The following is a 22,675-nucleotide window of genomic DNA, read 5'->3' as shown; positions in this document are numbered from 1 at the left end:
CCGGGTGTGGAAGGGGGTTGTTGTTTTGGGGGTCTGTGGGCACAGCCGTCTCCCGTGACTCCGTCTCCTCGGTGCCCGCCACCGGCCCTCAGCGCTCGGCTCTGCCCGGGAGGTGACGCGGGGGTCGGTCGGGCTCCTGGGTCCCGGGTGCTTAGGGCAGCACCGCTGCAGTCGCTTCGCTAGTCACTTATTTTTTTTAAGCCCTTTGCTCCTTCCTCGCCCCCCTTTCCTTCCCCCCCCCCTTTTTTTTTTTCTTTTCTTTTTTTCCCTTTTTTTTCTGGGAATCCAACAGCTAAATCCCTCAGTTGTGTGTTTAGCCAACTCTCCCTGGAAGCTCTGGAGAGTTCATGAATATGCACAGGGAGAGCGTTTCTCGGGAGGCTGCCTCTATAATGGGCTGATTGAGCTGCGCCTGCAGCAGGGCTGTTCTCCTGGGGGAAAAGTTGGGCGCCAGAACTGAGCAGCTTTGTGTCCCCGGCTCCACGGAGGCTTGGCCGGGCTCCCTGAGGAGGAGCAGAGCCAGCGGAGCGCTCGCCACGCTCAGGGATGGCAGCAGGTCCAGCCAGGAGGGATCCTCGTCTATGACAGCAGCTGGTGTCCGGTGCTGGTCCAAAAGCTGTAAAGAGCATACCTGGCACACATAAGGTAACCTTCCTGTTTTATACTGGCTTGTGTAGAAACGGACTTTCCTGCCTAAAAACCTTATGCCACTTAATAAGGACATTACATTGCTTAGCAACAGTCCCGAGTGCAGCCTGGCCCTGGGCCCTCGCTGTTCCAGGTGGTCTCCAAGGACATGACAGCAAAACACCCGGACTCCTGGAGAAAACGAACTCTTTTCTGTTCTTTCCGATTTGGTGATAAGATGACCAAACCAAAAGAGTGTGGGGCTGTTTGCTACTGCCCGGGTGTTTAAAAGCACTTGAGAGGGCAGAAGCTGAATATAACCGAAAAACTTTGGGGTAGGCGGAGTGAGCTGGAGGTGGCCGGTCCCTCGGGGATCTGCCTGGCTGCTGCATCCTGTGTCACTTGAACCTTTGTTTTGTGCACAGGCATAGCAGTGTGCTGGTTAGCAACCTTCCTCATGCAATTATTAGGATAGTATTTTGACAGCAGTGCAGAGTCTGTTGGGATTTAATGTAATATGCAACAAATAAGTTCCTCTAAAAACAGGCTGATGCCTGCCCTCGTCTGCTGCTGTAAGACAGGCTTAGTTAAGTGGGGTGAGGACTTGTGTGTTGAGAGAGAAGTACTTTTACAATTCAAATGATGGAATAAACACACAGACTTCTTGCTCACAAAGCCACATGCTGATACACATAAAATCTACTACCCTAAGAGCTCAGTTTCTTTAAAAACATTTTCCCATGAAAATTTGGGGCGAGCTTTTGAAACTAGCTGTCTCTTCTGATCAGAACAACTTTGCTTGGGGACAATATTTTTCCCCTCTTCCTCCCAACACCTTGTGAAGTGTTGATAAAGATATTATCCACAGCATCAGCTTCCTTTGATGCTCTTTTAGGCTGCGTGTCTAGATGGAAACCTAGCACACCAATAACTGTATTGAAGGGAGATGTTCAATAGCTACACTTCTTTATCATCCTGGATGCATCTTCAGAGGTTAGACTCATCAAGACAGCCTCTTACCCCTTGGGCCTTATAGTGTGATACCCTAAGCCTGGAATAAAACAGACCTGAGCTACAGAAAAGACAATAAAGATGGAATGGAAATGCTTAATATGATAAAAGATCCATTCCTCCTTTCTTCCTGCTGCCCCTATGAATACCTGCTTATTCCCACGGGGAAGATACTCCTGTATGGAAGGAGAATGCTGTCTGATAGGAAAATGATTCAAGGGGAAACTACCCATCAGCATTGTGACCGTGTCACCTCGAGGCACAAGGGGAAGGGGACAAATGGCCCAGAGCAATGTGTAACAGTGTATTATGTGAGAGCCAGACTGGCATTTGGGAAGTAGCATCAGCATCGTTCCAGTCCCCACGGTGGCGAAGATCGTGATTCAGTTTCTGCAACGTTCAGGGCTAATTCCTCCTCAGGGGCAGGAAAAAAACCCAAACCACAACCCCAAACACCAGCTGAAGTCACTGATACTCTAACTAGATTTCTCTCACGGCTATAGTCTGGTGTTTTTAGCTATATTGACAAACACCCTTGTGGTGCGTGGTCTCCTTACCACAGAGTAGGGCACTGGTAGGGAGCCAAGGTGACAATATCCGACTGTAATTTGGGGCACAGGAATGAGGAGTTCACACCGGTGAAATTGCTGTTAGTTTTCAGGTGTTTGGGGAGAATGTGTTTGCTAGGTGCTAAAATTCTCCCAAAACCCTGCCTGTCCTTGGCTGCACCTCCCAAGATCTTGTGCTTTTTCAGAATTAACGAACTAAACATCACAAATGTGTTTGTCAGGCCAATAGAAGAAGTCGTTAAGTTACAGGAGAACTTTGACTCCTTTAAAAAAACTGTCAATTGTGTTTTAACAAGCTGTGTGTGCGGGAGTTTATGGGGGTAGCTGTGGTGTGCCTGCAGGAGGGTGACAGGATATGTGTGCTTCGGTTTGCACAGGGGGAGGGATGCACACGGTGTTAACATTTTGCATCCAAAAAGCCACAGCACATCTGAAATCCTCTTGTGATGCCAGTGCTCCGAGATAAGTGCTGCTTATACAAAGACTTGCCTGTTGGGTACAAGTACTTAATAAGCAAGCTTGAGTGAAACTGGAGAGGGATAGGAGTTCGTACCCTGGCGGCATATGGAAAGTCTGGATAAGCTGTCATTTTTATTTCAGAAGTTGAACGGGTCCTTCTGCGAGTCCAGGGTCTCTGGGTGATGCTGTGTGGTCTCTGTACATGCCAACATGCAGTAAATCCCAGCAGGACTCTCTCCAGCACAGAGCACTTAGCATTCAGTTGGTTAATCCTCTAATCTTATCAAGAACGACATAAATGAGAACTGAACAGATAAATTCCTTTTTAAAAAATCAAACCCCCTTATATATTTCTCAGTGTAGTGCACAAGATTTCTCCCTTTGCTTACCTGATTGGCTTATTTATTTCCTGATCCATTGTTGTACAGAGGTATCAGACTATAGGTTTGGGCTCAGTGGTGAAAGGCACAGCTAATCGGCTCTGCTGTGATGAGAGTTTATCTGCTGTTTGAGCAGCCTGAGGGGATTTCAGGATCAGAGCCAGTAGTGTGGTCTGGGAGCTTGGTTAGTGGGAGCTGTGAGCTTGGCAGAGGAGGGAGTTGCTGGTAAATGTGGGTACTTGTTACCTCCTCGTGGCAAGCAGTCCTGTTCACTTTTATTCCTTTTGTGCCCGTCAGGAGGAGCAGAACAAATCCTTTGCCTTCTTCCTTTCCACACACCTCGCTCTTTCTCTCTGGAGGGACAAAGCAGCCCTCACAAGGCTCTGTGAATGTGTGGCCAGGGGCAGTGGAATGTGTTTCCAGACCTTGTGATGAAGTTGAACAATGAAATATTAGTTTCTAGAACTCCCTTAGTCTCTCCCCTGCAATACCATAGAACAGGTTATCTCTTTAAATGATTGATTTCACACAGATTTACTCGAGTTCAGACATCTTGATGCAGCTTTACCAGGGTGAATTTTCTCTCAGTTCTCTCCTTACTGATGCCTTTGCTGAGAGCTGATCTGCCTCCTTGCAGAGCAGCACCTTATTTCATGAATAGCTCTGCTGCATTCAGTGAGACTGTTAAGGAGGAAGGTGCTGTGGTGCCTGTGACTCAGACTAATGCAAGTCAATTTAAAGGACAGATTAAGTGCAGTGTGAGTATGGATTGCAGTGTCTGGCCCTTAATGAATAATTCAGGATATGGAGGAGACAATGTAAGAGTTAAGTGCTTAATCCAGCTCTAGGTGAAGTCAGCAAGACACTTTCCATTGACCCCAGTCCAGGATATGTTTCAGCAATGCTTAACTACGTGTGAGTTTGTAAATTGTCCCACTGATGGCAGTGAGCTACAACAACTGTCTGAATTAGCACCCAGCAGAATGTTATTTATGACCCTCTTGCCTGTCTTACTGTCGTTAACCATCCTCTGCAGCACCTGGGGGAAGCTTTCTGAGGTCTCAGCGCTGCTGTTGAGTCATGCTTTTGTAGTATTGAAAACCAGAAAATATTAATAACTGGAGTGCCACACCACTAACAGGAGGGAATACAGACACAAAAAGGTTGGCAAAGCAAGCTTCAAAGGCTTGATTTGGGTTGCTCAGAGCTGGGGATGGTGCCTTATTCTGCAAGAACAAGGCAACTGCCTGTGATAGGGATTCCACCAGAACTGGACCCTCAGCTCTTCACAGCTCAGGAGTCCAACTGTGCCTGTTCCTGCCAGTGCCTGAGTGTGATCCACCTTCATGGGGTGAATGTTCCCCAGGCACTGGAACTGCTCCTGGGGGACCTGCAGTGGTGGGGATGGCAGAGCAGCTGTGTCCTGCTGGTGGGAAGCAGAGGATGCTCTGCAACCACAGCTCTTGCTTTTTTGCTGCAGGTCTGCAGTAACTGGGAATCCTGTCCTTCCAGCTGCTCCAGAGGGATTTACTTTCCCATAAAGGTACAGTTCAGCACCAGTCATTAGCAGTGCTGATTTCCTTTCATGATAGCAGCATCTTGGAGGGAGGCAGAGCATCTCCTCTTTCTTGTAACTCTGGAAGTATAAGAATTCCAGTGAAACCTGTGCTCTTGCTCTGAGCCTGTGGATCCTGATGGTGCCACAGGCTTTGCTTGCCCATGGGGTGACAAGCACAGCCATGGCAGAACAGGGCACCCCACACACAGGCTGTCTCCTGCACTGAAATTAGGGCTTCACAGATGCCTGACCCTTTTTTCCTGTTTTTGAGTTATCTCTGCTTGCTGGGAGAAGAGGTCTGGGGAACAAGGCTGGGATACTTTCCCTGCCATCTGCCTTAAGGCAGCAGGCTTGAAAGTTGGCACAGTTAATTCCTGATCTTTGCCAAGCTCTGTTAATAGAGAACAGCTCCTCCTGAATAGAAGGCAGTTCATGTAACATAAATAGTGGAGAAGGGGGAGAGGCCAATGTGTTTGCAGGGGGGGAAACACATCCTGGCAGTCATCTGGTTCTTAAACTGCTGCTGGCCTTGACTCTGCTGCTTTATGAGGGGAGAGTCAGGGGTGAGCATCATTCTTTTGCCTGGACCCCAGGCTGTAGGTGCTGTTGCTCCTGGGGCCTGGTTCTGCAGCTGCAATCTCACTCAGTCACGGCAGGGAAGTCACTTTGGATTTGTTGCTGGGATTGTTAACCTGGGATCCACCTGCTGAGATAACTACACGGATGAGCTTGTTTGGGCTTCAGGGCATCCTGTCTGATGCTGCCACAGACTTTCTTCCCATCTCATTTTTGCATAGCAGAAATTTCTTTGACTCGAACACGGAGGAGGGTTCTGAGAGATCTCTGAGCTCACTTGGCTGTCTGAGGTTGGGTAGCAAGACACAGAGTCTCTGTGTCACTGTTAACTGCAGTTGTAGGGTACCACTGCTCCTCCCCAAATGGCAACTAAAGCTGAACAACATTAGCTGTAGCTTGCTTGGTCTGTATTTAGCTTCTGTTAAAGTCAGCAAAAGTAATGGCTGAATTCCAGCAGAGCTGGAGCTAGATTGTGGAATCCTGCTTAATTCATTTGTGAACTTGCATATAATCCTATGTATTTCCCTAGAGGAACAGGGAATTGGATCTGATAGGTGTTTGCAAAGGGTTTATGCAGTTTCTCATATATGATGCACAAAGTGCTCTTTGCTCCTAAGGGGATGTGCTATATGTTGACTGGTTTCTTGGCTCTGTGTTACACCCAGGAGCTGAGAATAAACTCCTTTTGAGTACTTTTTAAGGTCTGTGGAGACAATTTGGAAAAAAAAACTCCACAAAACAGCACCTAATCCTTTCTACTGCTTGGGGTACTGCTGAACATGCAGCACACTTGATTCCCTGAATCCAACCATTTCTCTTTGTTCCTCCTTTTAACAAGGCAAATGAATTCCTGCAGAAGATGGGGCTGCAAACTCAGATTTGAACTAGAGCCCAACAGGGCATTTTAAACATGTCTGAGATGTTCCCAAAGCAACCCTGGCTCCTGCTTGTAAATCAAACCTGGCCAAATCCTCTGTCTTCATATTTCCACTGCTGCCTCTTTCCTTCCATCTTCCCCCTCGCACACCCTCCCACTTACTCTCCAGTGAACAACTCAGGCAGCAGGTTTAATCTCCAGGCCAATTTTTATGGCTGAGTTGAAATGGGAAGGTGGGCAGTCCCACAAGAGCATGAAAGTGCCTCCATAAAACAGCAGGCTCTGTTTAAACTGAGGGTTGGGAGTCTGGACAATATAGACAACTGCTTGTTTTGAAAGTTAAATCTATTGTACTGCAAAGCTCGGGCCAGTTCTTGGACCATGGAGAAAGCTGCTCCTTCTGGAGCTTCCTGCCAACAGTTGCCATTTCCAAACTCTGAGCATTGCAAGCTGTGCTTCTTCAGGACCCAGAGAGCACCTGTCAGTGCCTTGGACTCACCTGAGTGTCAAATCTGTGGATGTGCTTCCAAATGGAGTGTCTCACAGCCTGATGTGTGCGCTGCAAGCCGTTTCCTTCCACAGCCCAACTGAATTTTACTTGCAAGGCCATCCCTTCTCTTCCTCCCAATCCTAACCCCTGCATCTCAGCCCTGTCACTTCACATGGGGCTCTGACAGGCAGCGAGTGGCAGCTGAGCAGTGGGCTGGGCTGGGCTGGGCTGGTTTGGGGTCCGTTTCACTGCTGTCACTGGTGTCTTGTGCACAGAGCGTGGCAGAAACGCTGCGGCGTCCTAGGCAGCTGTAAAACACCAGCCTATGACAACTAAGAAACAAGATGTATCAGCAGGTAAATGTTTCATCCCCTGTGGCACCGCTTAAGCCAAAGAAAAGAATCTTCATTCCTGTAAATCTGCTGTGTGGAACCAGTTCCTTGATGCAGGTTTCTCGCAGTAACTGCAGAGTTCATAGCACAGGTTTGTGTGTAAGTGGCACAGGAAAGCAGCTGACCTTATTTAGATGCCAATAACAGAGAGCTCTACTGTGAGTAGCAGAGACAGATTAGATTTGGATGACATTTCCTTTATAGACCTCTTGCAGTTTCTTGTATTTCTGGTGTGTTGTGGGGGAGGTCAGTCCTTTTGGATCCAAATCTTGGCACACATGCAGCTAAACTCATTCCTGCGTGTGCACCACCTGCCTACATGCCCTTCTATTCTGTTATGCTGCAGATCCTGGTACTGTTTGCATTTCCATTCCTCTGGCTGATTTGGGAAGTGCCTGCAGGGAGTCTGCTTCCTTACTCAGCCAACAGTCTGGTTTCCAGAGGGCCAGACACAGTTCCACGTCAGCATAGGGCAGTGGAGTGAGTCGCTTTGAAAATCAATTTACAAACGTCTGTGCAAAATAGCCTGCATTTGCTTGTGGAGGGGAATCCCAGGAGGCTTTGGAACAAGGCATGTTGTGAAAGGATGGAAGACAGGGTTTCAGACTCCAGAATATGAGAGCAATTCAGAGCAGATGATGTGATTTGCCCCGGGAAAGCTGGAAAAACTAATAGTAGAGCCACAAACATTTCCTTCTTTTTTTGTGTGTTTTAACTGCAGGACTTGGTCCTAACAGTTAACACAAGTAGCATCTCAGCCTGGCTGGAAGTGTGGGATGCAGTAAGGAACTGGGAACAATTGCCTGAAATGCTTTGATCCTTTGCCAGGTGGCAGTCCCTTGTCCCTTTGGGTTGGATGATTGCCACTCACGAGCAGCTCGTGCAGCTCCCATGGCTGTGAATCCCTGCACCTTTGGTGGCAGAGGAGCAACAGGGACAAGGGTGATCTCTGCCTCTTTCTGAACTGCTTCAGATCACAGACCTCTGGGTTTGTGCTGGGAGGGCGGAGAAGAAGGGAGAGAAGGGACATGGCTGCTGTCTCAGCTCAGGCCTGGTGGCCTAAACCTGCATCCTGGAGACAGGGCTGCACTGGCAGCTTCTGGGAGCTGCTGCCAGCAACATTTCCCCCCCTTGCACAGGGACAGGAACCAGCTCGAGGTGTCTCTTGTTTGTGCTGGGAAGCACCCCGGACTCTCCCTGAGACGAATGTGTCATTAAAAGCTGTTTGCTTATTCTGAGACCCTGCCCCCTCCTCTGCTAATGGTCTGCGGGGCTGTGCTCATTGAGCTGTGGGCACATTTAATGTGAGTTTCTGCATGGCTGGTGCAGCTGGCAGTGAGCTTTAAGTCCTTGTACTGGCAGGGGATCTGCCGACAGACATTGAGGCAGCTTGTCTCCTCTCCACATCCTCCCCTTCCCCTCAGGAAGTTTTCCTTCTGTTCTGAAAAACCTTGTGCTTGCCCAGGTCCTGCTCTGGAGCAGTGAGCCATGGCACTAGAGGCTCTTCAGCTTCTGGGTTTTACACCTCTGCTTCCAGATTTCTCACTGATCCTGAGAAGATGAAATAGCAGTGCTAATTAATCTGATTCCAGAAGCAGCAGGTTTCCATGGGAGGAGGGCAGCTAGCTGCTTCTGTGTCAGAGAGTGTGGGAGGTAAGAAAGACATACCTGCTCAGATCCCACTTCTTAGGCTGCTGAGAGCCAGCCAGCTACAAGCTGCTTTGTGAGTCCCTCCTGATCCAGCAGTAAGCTTTCCATGCATTCTCAGGAAAAAGAGGCCACGTCTGTGCCACAGACAAGCTCAGCTCAGTGCATGGAGCTGGAATGAGTATTTGTGCTGTTCCCTCATTTAGGAGAGGGCTACAGCATCACCCACTCCTCTCTCATGCTGGTGAGTGGAAAGCCCTGCTGAAGAACTGAGTGTGACTGAAATGCTGTGGGAGCTGTGTCCCCATCAGAGATTGCAGCCTTACAGCCTTCCTGTTGTGAATCTGGCATTTTCTGATGTCAGTAAATTATAGCAGTGAAAAAGCAAGACCTTTAGATCCATCAGAGTGATGCTGGGTAGCACCTGGAGCGAGACACTGTGACCTGTGTGACTGACACATGTGCAGATGGGACTTTGTGCCTCTGCCTCCTCTTCCTGGAAGGTCAGAGCACCACGGGCAGAGCTGGCTGAATACAGACACTTCACCTGGAGCACTTGTAATGTTTTTTTTAACCTTAATTATACTTTTTTATGTTGGAATGGCAAGAAGTGGAGACAAAACAGCTGCCTTATTTGGCAAGAAGGCCTGGCAGCACAGGCTGGCATTGCTGGGTTACTTTTCATATTGCTGCCCACAGAACCACAACCACCAAAGAACCACAGCTGCTGCTTGGACTGCTGAGAGAAAGCAGCTCACGTGCACCATGGGGAAGAAATTGTCCTCCTCCTTCTCAGTGATGGAACTGGCAGCTTATGGGGAGACTCTGGAGAGGGGCCTCAAGGAGAGTGTGTTTTGATCAGTCCCAGGAGGAGTGTGCACACAAACATGCTATTTTTGAGCTGCAGATGGAGGAGACAGCACAGTCAGCCCTTGTCTGTGTCCCTCCTCCTGTTCCAAGGAGCAGGTGTGGGGAGCAGAGCTGGAATCTGCATGGGAATCCTGCAGCTGAGCACAGAGTGGTACCAGTGCCCACAGTGACATAAACTGGGGAGCCTGAGCACAGGGTGCAATAATAAAGGACTGGTAGGCACTGACAGCAGGACTTGGCTTTCCTTTTCAGGGTGACAGTGATGTGGGAAGCTGGAGTTTATCTATAAAAGAGCAGCACACAAGCCTTGGGGGTGGCAGTTTATTCCATTCCTTGGGAACTGGTGATTCCTCTCCGTGGTCTGAGATTCCTTCCTGCAGTGATGCTCCTTGGAATAATAACACAAGGCCCCAGTTTGTGGCAGCCATCTGTATTTAATGATCTGCAAAGGCTTTGCTCTGAGCACAGGTGGGAATCCACACACCTTTAACAAGCTTGTTCCTTTGGGCCCCTGGCAGGTGGGATCCAGGGGGCTTTTGAAGTCGGTGTCAAGGCACCCAAAGGCACCCAGCCAACACTTTATTTAGCAACAGCAACTGGCTGGGGCTCAGACAAAATCTAAGTCATTTTTGTAGTGGTTAGGTAAGTCATGTCAGAAGCATATCAGAGCCTCAGCATGCTTGTGTGCAGAAACCTGTAAGTGCCACATGCCTGAGTGACAGCAGAGCTTATCACCAGCACGAGCAAGTAACTTGAGTGGTGAACATGGCAGAGGGCTGCAAGGCATGTTTCGTGAGATTATAACCAAGAAGCTGTCTTCTGACACCTACAGTCATTAGCTACAATAACCAGGAGCAAATTATTTTATCAGGAAATTAATTTTCTTTGGCAGTGATGGGCGTTAGCGAAGTGCTCGTGCAGGTTTACCTCTGCAGCAATCCTGGGATGACAGGGCACTGAACATGCATGGTTTGATGCCAGCAAACCCCAGTGACCTCCCCCTTTGAAAAGTGCCAGTTTCAGTACTTTTAAAGCCAGTATTTTGGGGCAATTTATTGTGTCCTTTTGGTAGCATAGATGGTGTGAAATTGGTTCTCATTGTGGAGGTTGGATGTCCCTCGCCAGCATAAAGGTTATGTTGCACAGTGATGGTTATGCTTGATGTTACAGCTTGAATTATGCTCACAGAATACAGCAGAGTTTGTGCTTTGGTGCACACAGCCCCCATCTTCGTCCTCCAAGAGATTTGGCACCTTGTGTGTCAAACTAGGCGCCCAAAATAAGTTCCTACTTCTTTCCTCTCATCCCCTGAGCTCCTGCATCTGTCAGACACAGAGTACACCACCCCCTCCTTTTCCGAGATGCTGGGAGAAGATTCAGTTCAGCCCTGTTTGTTCAGCCCTCAGACTCTGTCGTGACAGGCAGCATTGAAAAGCTCACGAGGAAATTAATAATTCTGCCTGTGAGCCAGGCCTGAGCAGCGTGCAGGAAATGAGGCATGAGACCACACGCTGAATGATGAGCAGAGAACAGGGGAGCCAATTGCTGCTGGCTTTGGGGAGCATCATCCCCTGCATGCACTGGGGGAGGCCAGAGTCCTTGCCTTGGACATCGTGCTTGGAAGCAAAACTGCACTGCAAAGCATTTACAGAAGGGGGACAAATTAAGGATGCTGTGCCCGCCCTGAATCTGGCATTTCCTGACTGGTGGGTGCTTGACTTTGCAGCTAATCTTTCCACACTGTTTTTGGCACGCAATTATGAGTAGATCTAATCAGTGTTTGTCAGAGTCTGGAATAGCAGGCAGGTGCAGGCAGGAGATCCTCTATGTCACAGGCTGAGAGTGCTCCAAGCACTTTGCCCCATCTGAAAGCTGGTCAAGAGACAGTAGAATGATTTAGGTTGGAAAAGACCTTTAAGGTCATTAAGTCTGACTGGTTCCTTCTGTTTCCAGCTGCTTTTATCTTAACCAGGGTGTAAAAGTGCCTGCAGGGGGGAAGAGAGGTGAGACAGTCAGCAGTGGAAGAGGATACCTCAGTTAGAAGTGTGTGTGCAGGTCCTTGATTTCATAAAGCTTGGGAGATCAGATAATCCTCCATCCTCTGTACAACCCTATATTGTCTTGCTTCCTGTGGGCAAGTGGAATTACAGACTGTAGAGCTTTAAATATATACCTTTTAAATTGTTTTGTTGAACTTCTCCCCCAGCAAACACATATTTATATCATTACACTGTAATTCCAAGAGCACTGTGCCACTGGAGCATTCTGATGTCATTCTGATCTGCAAAGTGCCTGAGGTCTGGCAGTGTTTTTGTGCATCTTACCAAAGGATTTAAAGCAAGTGGAGAGGGAAATGCAAAGCACACAGAAAGAAAATAGATTAAACCCTTGTTGCTGTGTTGTGCTTGCAGCTGGAAAAGTGAACCTGCTTAACTAAAGGTGGAGCCAGCCCAGCCAGCAGATCAAACCAGTGCCTTTGAGCAGCATGTGCATCTCTGGGCTTGTATCCCACTGAAACAGGTTCTGGGTTGTATCCTCAGGCACAGGTTCTGGTTCATGGCTGAATTAAACCAATGTTTTGAGAAGTATTTTAGGAGATTCTGGCTCAGGTGTCCAGGGCCTGCTTTGCTTTTCCAGGAGTGCAACACCTCTGGAAGTCAGACATCCAATTAGAGGAAAATCATATCTAATTCTCCTTTCTGTTTCATTTTCCCAGTCATGAAAGGCAATCTGCCCCGGGAAAGGGCAACACTCCATGCACAGTTGCAGCACTCCATGGAGCTACAGCTGTGTTGATAAAGGGAGAGCAGGGACCTGAGAAGGCCCTTTCTGGTTGTGTTTTAAAATTATACTTTTAGATTAGTCTTAGTGATTTAAGTGCAGAGCAAGACACTGATGCTGAGCCTTGCTGTCCCTGTGGAGTCCTGCTTTGATGCCCTCCAGTTGTTCCACACAGCCAGAGCTCTGTCCAGTGTCCCCCAGCACCACAGGGCCTGGGAGGCATCAGCAACTCTGAATGGACACACAGAAGTGGCTTTTGGCAGGACCTGGATGCTCTCAGGGTGATTTGGAAGCACAAAGGCCACTTCTCTCCCTCTCAGCAGAACTTCATGTAGCGAACAAAGGGACCTAAAGTTGCCTTTGGTAGAAACTCCAGGAGTTTTCAGGAATACAAATAGGACCACAAAACCACTGTGCTCTGAAAGCTCTGCCCATGGGAGAAACCAGTGTGAAGTTTAATTATTTTGTCGATGAGAATCTCTCATATTATAGAAATTGTCTTTCCTTCCCCTTCTAGCCTGGTGCTTTCTTTCCTTTTTTCTTTCTGGCTTGCTGATGCATGAGGCCCCCTTTCTCCCCTAAGAAGGAACAACTGAGTAATTGAAATGGAACACTAGTGAGGATTTTTTAATCTGAAAGTCAGCATTAATTAGTCAGGTCGGTTGTAATTAGCTTCCTCATCTGTCACTGCCTCTCTCCAACTTGCCAATGACTTTCTTCTATCCTAGATGTCACTGAAAAAGAACTGTCATGTGGGAGCTGCTTGGGTGTTTTTCCTGGTTGAGGTGCAAGGGAGTGACCGTCCCTGTGGGGCTGTTGGGGCTTGAGCTGGGTCCTGTCTGGAGGAAATCTGTTTGCTTTGGAAAGGGTAGAGGGAAGCCCAAGAAATCTGAACACTTACCTCCCAACCAGCTGAATCAGTGCCTCTTCTCTAAAGAGATGGATCCAGGGCTCCTAGCAGTGCTCTTATCCTCTGCTCCTTTCATCCTGGTGCAGGCTAAGCTTGCTCAGAGGCGAGGCAGGGCTGCAGGATTAAGTCCACTGCACATCTGGGAGTTGAAAAAGTAACTGGGCCACGATTCAGTTCTGGGAGTGCCTGGATAGTACAGGAAGTGGTGGAGGGAAAACAGGCCAAGCCCTCAGGTACAATTCAAGCAGAAAAAATGCACTTCAATCCCCTTCTGGCTGATTTCAGGGTTTATCTCTGCTGCCGATTCCGATTGCCGTGTTTTGGGTTGGATGAGCTTTCATCCTGACCCAGGCAGGATCTGAGGAAGGCAGCAAAGCCAGACGAGTCCCAAGGGCAGTGCCAAGTGTGCTGTGTCTGGCTTTGGAGCCGAATCACGTGGTAAAGCCCCGTGAAGGGGGTTCAGAGCTGCGGATTCAAGCACACACACCCCCCACGAGCAGAGGGAGGCTTCGCTGCCAGGGACAGCCCAGCCCAGGTGCCCCTTGTCCTGCCCTTGCCTCTCTCCCAGACCAAATCTTGATCCTTCCCTGACTCAGTTCTCATGTGTTTATAGTCTTGGGGCTTTCCCAGCATTTGCTGTGCTGGGTTTGCACCCAGTGTCAGAATTTGTACCAGTCTGCAGCCAGGGGGTGACACAGGTTGGTCATCAGACATTGTAGGTGCCCATCTGTTATACTGCAGTCTCTGCGAGAGTGGATGGAAGAGCCAGAGGGAGATGCCTGAGGTCTAATCCCATCCTTGAGTTGAGGATTTAGCTCTTGGTTAAGAAAGAAGAGGGGTGTGATCCCTTTTCTGCCTTATTATTATCTCACTCGCTCTCATTTCCCTTTCTTGTCACGTGCAGGCTCTTCTGTCTCAGGATTAGAATCTTTTCCCTCTTTCTCCTCAGTAGCTCAATAAATGGGAAATTATTATGGCTCTTTACCTCTCTTTCTAAAGAGAGAACACGTGCACTTGTTCAGGTCTCGCAGTAACTCTGTTCTGCTGAAGGAGAGCCCAGGCCAGCGAGAGAAAGGGCAGGAGTGGAGGGGAGGTAACTGCAGGTCCTCACCAACCTGCCCAGGTGGGATGAGTGAGGTTTGCACCTGCCTGCGTTCCTGCAGCACCACCTGCACTAATGTGGGCTGAGGTTGTAGCTTGGCTGTCCCTCAGAGGCTGAAGGGTGACAGTACCTTGCCAGCCGAGCGATGGATGGGGGTCACACACAGGCCAAGGGTGTGCTGAGGGTGCCCGACTGCAAAGGTGAGCAGTTTGGGGTGACTTGTGAGCTGTGGCTGACATGCTAGCAGGCTGTGGACACATCTTGGGTAGGATTATGGCTGTGTTTGGGAGTGTAGAGTGTGAGAGAGAAGGCAGGACTGCCTTAAGAAGCAAATGGGAGAGGATTTATTTGCACATTCAGGGACCTGGGAAAGCTTCCTCCCTGTCATGACACAAGTAAGAGCATGTGGGTCTGTGTGCCCACACAGCTGAGCAGCACCTGCAGGCCAGTGCCTGTCCTGGGCACCACCATTCATGTGCTCTTGGCTCTGCCCCAGTGCCCAGGGCTCACACAGTGATCCAGGGATGTTCAGGGAAACTTTCAGACACTCCCTGGCTGTTTAGGATTATGCCTCCTGAATATTAAAGAAATCTCAGTGGAACCCAAAACCAGCTAGATTTCTCCTGACCTTTCCAGAGGCTTGAAATGATCCCCCTTTGCCTTATTCTTGCTGTCTAACAGCCCTGCATGTGAGGGGGGAAACAGCACAGCAGGGTTTTGTGAGCCATCCTCTCCTCACCCTATTTCTTAGCCTGCTGAGGGTTGGAAGCCTCACAGGAGAGGGGCTGTGGCCATGTGGCAGCAGTGGTGCCTGTCTGTTTTGGCACTATGAGGTGGCAGAGCAGGAGAGCTGTGCCCTCCTGCCCAGCTCCGCAGCCTGGCTGGGGGGGGGTGAGCCACTGCAGGAGAGGGGCTGGGAGAGCCCCTGCCCTCACACTGACAGGAGGGGTGGGATGTTCTGGGACAGGATCAGCTGCAGATTAAATTCACCGATGTGTGGACAGGAACAGGGGGGCTGGAGCTCAGAGGTTCCCTGTTCTCCACAGGCTCTATGGTGTTGGAAGCACTCTGCTGTCCAGACCAGACTGAATCCCATGGGAGCTGCTGGAGCTCTCTGTGAGCAAAGCCACTGGCATTGCCCAGGCTGAGCAGGGCCAGGGGGATTGCTGTGACCCCTGCTCCTTTGCACAGCCCTCTCCTGCCAGGGGGCATTTCTGCCCCATTGCTTTTCCTCTCGGTCCAAGTTCATGCAGCTCCCAGGTCTTCTGAGAACCTACAGTTAAGAGCTGCAGGGAATTTATCTTCCTACTGATATAAAGCCTGTTAATATAAAAACACTGGTTAGGATCAAAGCTCGTAAATTGTTTCTGGCCTGTGTGTAAATTACTTTCAACTCCCAGGGTCAGGTAACAAAGTGAACCTGTTCATTCATCCATTCAGTGAGTGGGGACTGCTGGCTTTGCTGCCCAGAGCTGGGAAAGGAAGGGACACCTACAGAGTCTGGGCTTTGCTCTCAGGGACCACCACCCATGGATCCCTGGCTTGGGAAGCTTCTCTGAGACACCCAGGGAAAGTCTGGGAACCTGTGTGTCCTGGCAAACCCCTGCAAATGAGAGCACCTCCCAGAGATTATCCCTTTCTTTCCTGCCCAAGTGTGGGCTGATCAGGGAGAGTTTCCTCCTGCATTCCATGGGAGCAGTAACTGCTCTTGCTTCCTGGTTGTTCCATAGGAATGGGGAAAACACACTCCACGAATAATATCCCGCAGGGGTGGAAGGGAAAGCAGGGGTGTTCAGCCCTTTCCCTTCCCACCCTGGAGGTGGATATCCCTTGAGGGACTGGAGCAGGGTCACAGCGAGTTCAGGGGGGGGTTGCGATGTGCAAATCTGTGCATAAGTGTGTGTGTGCAGTGTGGGTGCCTGTGCTTCTGGCTCTGGGTGCACACACATGCACACCTTGTGGGAAAGATGAATACACCTATAAATAGCTGGGGAAAACCTACTGTCTTTTTTTAAGGAGAGGAAGATACACTCCCTTGCATTTTTTATCTGATAGCACGAACCGTTCCTGGGTGTGAGAACCAGGTTAGCTAATTAAATGTTCCTGCTGCTGCAGTCAGAGCAGCACAATGTGAATCCCTGCAGTCTCTGTGCCTGGTGCTCCTGGAGCCATGCAGAGCCTTGCAGAGCCCTCCACTGCCTCAGCACTGAGCTCTGGGACTGTTGTTTGAACTTCTGCCTCTCTGGTTCCTCTGCCCAGCAGGGTGTGGGACACCCCATGGCAAGGCTCCTTCTTCAGCAGCTGTAGCCAACCTGAAGTTTGGGTTTGGAAGGAGGGATGCTTTGCTCCTGAGGGAGCTGGAATGTGCCTCCCTCCCAGCTCTGCTGCTGGGACCCTTGGGCAGCTGCTGTGGGTTCATGGCTGTGCCTGGGACACCATTGCTGGGCCTTGCTGACTGCTTTCCTCTGCCCCTGTGTGCAGGCGCTGGACATGGACACAGAGGATGACCCCTTGTTGCAGGACGCCTGGCTGGAGGAGGAGGATGAAGAGGTGGCCTTCAGCTCCCGCAAGAGGCGAGAGGGTGCTGTGTTGTGTGGGAAAAGCCCGTGCAGGGTCAGGCCCCTGCGTGTCACCCTGCCCGTGTCTGGCTTCTGGAATATTGTTGGCTGGGTGTTTACCAACCCGTACTGCGCTGGCTTCATCCTTTTCCTGGGCTGTGCCATCCCTGCTGTGCTGGCTGTTGTCATGTTCCTGCACTACCCGGCCCTGGATATCGACATCTCCTACAACGCCTTCGAGATCCGCAACCACGAGTCCTCGCAGCGCTTCGACGCTCTCGCCCTGGCCCTCAAATCCCAGTTTGGGTCCTGGGGGAGGAACCGCCGGGACCTGGCTGACTTCACCTCCGAGACCCTGCAGAGACTCATCTTCGAGCAGCTCCAGCAGCTTCACCTCAACGCCTCCCACCTGGGGGTCAGCGCGCGGGTCAGGCGCAGTCCCCCCGAGGGCAGGACGAGCTCCCCCGAGCCCCGTGTCCACCCGAGCCCAGGGAACAGGACAGCCCGGGTCGGGAGGGGAGCCCCACGCTGGGACTACTCCAGCACGTACATCAGTGCCAACACTCAGACTCACGCCCACTGGCGCATCGAGCTCATCTTCCTGGCGCGGGGGGACTCGGAGAACAACATCTTCACCACCGAGCGCCTGGTCACCATCCACGAGGTCGAGCGCAAGATCATGGACCACCCTCGCTTCCGGGAGTTCTGCTGGAAGCCCCATGAGGTCCTGAAGGACCTGCCCCTGGGCTCCTACTCCTACTGCTCCCCTCCCAGCTCCCTCATGACCTACTTCTTCCCCACTGAGAGAGGAGGGAAGATTTACTATGATGGCATGGGACAAGACCTTGCTGACATCCAAGGTGAGCTGGGGGCTGTGGGTGAGGGCTGGTGTGTTCAAGGAAAGGACCTCCTCAAGTTCAGGTAGTCCCTGGTGTGCAGCTGAGAGGGGTGAGACTGCCTCATACAGAGAGGAAGAGTCTGCTGGGCTGTGCCTTGAGGAATTGTCTTTTCTGTATTGGGGCCCCTTTCCAACCCTTTCATCAACTCCAATCACTGGTCACACGGGCCCCCCCACCTGAGTGAGAGGGACAAGTGAGGGGCAGTCCTGCATGGTACAGGCCTCTTCTACTGACCCTTGTCCCCTGTGAATGACTGTGGGTCAACTAGAGCAACGTCAGGGCTTGGACAGGCAATAGGGATGAGCCCCCCTGCACCACAGAGCAGATGAAAGAGGTCTGTGGGCTGCTCTGGAGCTTGAAAGGCAGCTTGTGAGTCACCAGCTGGAAAGTCTCCTATAAGGAGAGGAGGAGGAAGGCCCTGCCTCCTCCTCCCAGCTCTGTACCCTGTTCTGTGCACCTCTAGCAGAGCAGAGGCTCTGGATGGTGCAAAAGAGGTGACTCATGAGGAGTCTGTGGGTGTGATGTGGCTGTGGGATGAAACCTCCATCTGTCTCCCAAGCCAGGCTCAGCCGAGAGCTGTCCAGGAGCCGTACAGGGAGCAGGGAAAGAATTAACTCCATCTGCTCCCGTGTGAGTAATACTTCTGTTACCAAAACAGGAAAGAGTATAGTTTCTAGGTCTTTATGATGTGAACTCAAGGAAACTGGATTTTGTGGGTAGTGGTAGACAGACAGTGCCTCTTACTCAGAACTGGCTGAGTGCTTCCATCTCTACATCCCTCACACCATCAGATGGCAGAGGTACCATGTCACAGCAGAGCCAGGACTTCTCTTCTCTGGGCATTGTTTAGTTCTTGTGCTTCCCAGGGTGATGGAGCAAATATTGTCCCAGTGTACAGGAAGGAAGCACATCCAGCAGCGGGGGTGAGGATGGGGATGTTGTGTGCATTGCTGGCTGAGGGAGCTGTGGTTCAGGTCAGTCAGGTGGAAGATGTCCCTGATGGGGGAACTACATGTAGGCAGCATCAGCAGAGTCACAAAGCAGAAGTAGAAGGTGAGTCTTTGCAATCCAGCTTTCCCCCAGCCCTCCTTGCTCTCTGCAAGGCAGCAGCAGTCAGCACCCCTCTGATGAAGAACAGGATCACTCCTAATTTCCCTTTGTCAGACCAGATCCCGTGCCTTGCTAAAACAATCAACCAGGGCCTAAAAAAGGTGGTGCTGCCTTGTCCCGCAGGGTCCCTGGAGCTGGCCATGACCCACCCTGAGTTCTACTGGTACGTGGATGAGGGCTTGTCTGCTGAGAACATGAAGAGCTCCCTGCTGAGGAGCGAAATCCTCTTTGGGGCACCCCTGCCCAACTACTACTCGGTGGAGGATCGCTGGGAGGAGCAGCGCCGCAAGTTCCAGAACTTCGTCATCACCTACGTGGCCATGCTGGCCAAGCAGTCCACGAGGTGAGGGTGTGTGCAGGCAGGGCAGGTGCCTGCCTGGGAGCAGGGAAGGGCAGAGGGTGGAACAGGCCTCTGAGGGTGTAAAAGCTCTGCCTGAAGGTTCACACAGGGCAGATGTGCCTGTTCCGCTCTGACAACCCTATTCTGTTCAGCCTCACTGGGAAGGCACCAGGCACAGAAGGCTTGGCATGCCAGCTCAGACTGCTGGACAGCCTTGGACAGTGGCCATGGCATAATGCTCCAGAAGAGGAGAAAAAGCATCTCCTTTGAAGCTGGGCTCATGCATGGAGCTGTGAATGAGGGTGGGGAGCATATGGCAGAAACCCACTGCTTCCCTTTGATGCCACTTCAGAGGCAGCAACATTCCAGAGACACCAGTAGAGACAATGAAAAGGGACTGAAGGTTAAATTCAGTGCCTGCCCTTCCACTGAGCCCTTGTCTGGCATTGGATCTCTTTGCCTCCGTCTCCCAAATCCAGTTCCACTGGCTCAAACAGAGCTGCCTTCCTGCTCTGAATTTGTCCCCAGCTGTTCTGATGCTGGGGGGGTGAAATGGTCTTTATGCAGGTCATCAACCTGCAGGTCCAATTCTGCTTTTGCTTTTTGTGCAGAGGGATAGGGAGAGGAGTTTCAGGGCAGGATAAGTTTCAGGAAATGCAGACTTTTTCCACCACCAGGTCTGTATGACTTTGTTGAATAGAGCTTTACTCAATGCCTGTGAGAGAGAGATGGTAAAACAGAGCTACAAGAGCACCTCAGTACCCAGACAGCTGAGGGAAGGCACTGAGTCCCAGTGTTTGTACCTTCTTAGGCTCCAGCTCTACTGCTCTGAGCCTCAGTAGCTCCCAGAACGAACAGATGCTGATCCTCAAAAGCAGTTTGGAATGCAGGCAGCCCCTGTCAGCCCTGAGAACAGGCAGCCACAGAGCACTCTCAGATACGGGCTGGCAGAGCAGGTTGTGGTTATGAGAACCTGAAAGGGAATTGGGGCCAAGGCTCAGTTCTGAGGCTCAGACCCCTGATAGTCTCCTATGGTGCAGCATTATTGTACTCCTGGCTAAATTATCTCAGATTACTTCTGCTCAGAGCCCACTTCCAGAGGCAGAAGCTGGTAAGTCATATGGTTTCTGATAAGCTCTCACTCTGCCTGCATCCGCTGTGCTAATATAACAAGCAATGATTAGGATTCCAGATGGAATTGGCTTCGGAGGCTTCAGGAGCTGTCTGTTATTGCCAAAGACCCACCATGCACTGGAGGAATTTTTAAAATATTAGACCTGCTCTTTATTTTTCTCCCTTCTTTTGTGAACTTCACCTCCAGCAGCAACCTCATTCAACCTGATCTCGCCACTCAGAGCAGTTTCCTCAGAGAACTGCCAGGTTATTAGAGCAGTGACATCCTTTGGCTCTGGAGGAGACACTGTGCTTTAAATCACCTGGCTCTGCTCCTTTTGCACTCAGCTCTGCCTTCTCCTCTTCTTTCCTGTCTTCTCACCCTAGCAAGGTCCAGGTGCTGTACGGAGGGACGGATTTGTTTGACTATGAGGTGAGGAGGACTTTCAACAACGACATGTTGCTGGCCTTCATCAGCAGTAGCTGCATAGCTGTCTTGGTCTACATCCTCACCTCCTGCTCAGGTAGGCTGTGGTCACAGCTGCCCTGCTCTCACACAAATCCAAATGTGCTGTGATTCCCCCTGCCTGAGCCCCGGGAGAGGCTCTGATGCCCTGGCACCAGCCTGGCTGTGTGGCACAGCAGCATGCAAGAAGGGCACAAAAGTCTTATTCTCCAGAGATATGTGGGCAGGGTGAGGGAAGGCTCCCAGGAAATCAAAAATAAGATGCAAATTCCCATCTTGCTAACACTGGTGTGAATCTGATGTCATTTCGTGGATGGGCCTCACGGGAAGGAGTCTGCAAGCAGTATTCTTGCAGCCCTGAGCTCTTCTCTCTCACCAACACTTTCATGGGGGTATTCCAACAGGGCAGGTTGGGGGTGTCTGTTCTCCTGGGGGTGGCCAGAGATACTATTTTTTCCATGTTTCTTTTCTGCTGTAGTGTTCCTGTCATTCTTTGGCATTGCCAGCATTGGGCTGAGCTGCCTGGTGGCTCTGTTCCTGTACCACGTCGTATTTGGGATCCAGTACCTGGGTATACTCAATGGTGTGGCTGCCTTTGTCATTGTGGGGATTGGTAAGCACATCCTTTCTCAAAGCCTCCCTGTGCTGCCTTGCCCCAGCTCCTGCCTGCAGGGGAGAGGAAGGTGATGGTGGCAAACTCAGATTGAACTCCCAGGCCCTTTCCCTCTGTTACCTCCAAGTGTAATATTTGCAGGTCAAATGTCGAGGGGGAAATGAGATTTTTAGCATGTGTCACCACTGTGTGAGTGAAGTATCAGCAGCTCTGCCCTGTTTTTCCAGGGGTTGACGATGTCTTTGTTTTCATCAACACCTACCGCCAAGCCACCCACCTCAAGGACCTGCGGCTGCGCATGATCCACACGATCCAGACAGCAGGGAAGGCCACCTTCTTCACCTCCCTCACCACGGCTGCAGCATATGCTGCCAACATCTTCTCTCAGGTACCCTGCACCCGTGGGATTTGGGGGTTTCCATTTCTGCCAGAGGGCCTAAAAGAGTGGGGACCTGCCAGCACCATCTGTCCTCTCCTCCAGCGCAGGGGGATCCCGACCTGCTTACCCTGCAGGGCTGTCCCCACCTGCTGTAAGGCACTGGGCACTCTCCCTGTATCAGCATTCAAGACAATATTTCCCTTGCCACTGACCAAACAGGATCCAGTGGTTTTCAGGCTCTGTCTCAGTGTTTTACCTACCAAGCTTGCTGACAACCATGGCTGAGGTCAGCGTGTGCTGCTGTCCTCCAGACATCTGTTTCTTGCCTGCTGTCTTTCCAGCTCTCCTGCCTCAGTTGATCCCAACTCCATGTTCTCTCTCTTCCTGTAGATCCCAGCTGTGCATGACTTCGGACTCTTCATGTCACTGATTGTGTCCTGCTGCTGGGTAGCTGTGCTCTTCACCATGCCAGCTGCTCTTGGAATATGGACCCTTTATGTGTCCCCGCTAGAGAGCTCCTGCCAAACCAGGTAAGCCCTGCAGCCTGTGGAACTCAAGGCAGTGTGCAAATTCCTGCCCTATCATCTCAGTTATCTTCAGTCCCCTGAGGCAGCTTGGCTTTCCCTCTATCAGAAGGGAAATTTAAATTCTGCCATTCCAGATTGGAGCAAAATGGAAGCATTAGGTCCTACTCTCATAGCCTGGGTCTCACTAATCTCCCCTGGCATGTGCATAGGTGCCTCCCAAGATCCAGACTCTGCAGTGCCAGTCAATCCTCTGGGTTGAATCCCACGGGGTTTTGGAGCCATTTGTGTCCTCAGAGCACTTAATGCACAGCTAAACCTCCAAGCTGTGGAGACACAGGCCCTGCAAGGCAGACAGATCACCACTGCTCCTGCCTGTGAGCACAAGCAGGACATGCAGATCTGTGTTTGAAGCCAGCACATT

General features: G+C 50.8%; 1 protein-coding gene across 6 annotated transcripts in view; it reads left to right on the top strand.

Annotated features, from left to right (window-relative positions):
• DISP3 (dispatched RND transporter family member 3) overlaps window positions 1-22,675 on the top strand; it is a 38,893-nt gene that overhangs the window by 202 nt on the left and 16,016 nt on the right. For 2 of the 6 annotated variants that reach the window (XM_032709132.1, XM_032709133.1), the window contains exons 2-7: window positions 16,731-17,667; window positions 18,940-19,159; window positions 20,657-20,793; window positions 21,214-21,348; window positions 21,576-21,736; window positions 22,118-22,257. In XM_032709132.1, coding sequence (XP_032565023.1) covers window positions 16,740-17,667; window positions 18,940-19,159; window positions 20,657-20,793; window positions 21,214-21,348; window positions 21,576-21,736; window positions 22,118-22,257 — 1,721 coding nt within the window. In that variant the 5' untranslated portion in view covers window positions 16,731-16,739. Of the gene's footprint in view, window positions 1-351; window positions 646-4,526; window positions 4,590-10,827; window positions 11,163-16,730; window positions 17,668-18,939; window positions 19,160-20,656; window positions 20,794-21,213; window positions 21,349-21,575; window positions 21,737-22,117; window positions 22,258-22,675 lie in introns of those variants that run through there. The other 4 variants (XM_032709128.1, XM_032709129.1, XM_032709130.1 and 1 more) reach the window with 4 other exon arrangements.

Source organism: Chiroxiphia lanceolata, chromosome 22 (assembly GCF_009829145.1).
Source record: "Chiroxiphia lanceolata isolate bChiLan1 chromosome 22, bChiLan1.pri, whole genome shotgun sequence".
In the NCBI taxonomy this organism is placed as follows: Eukaryota; Metazoa; Chordata; class Aves; order Passeriformes; family Pipridae; genus Chiroxiphia; species Chiroxiphia lanceolata.
Note: the sequence above shows the minus strand (reverse complement) of the source record. Positions and strands in the feature narration are given on the sequence as shown.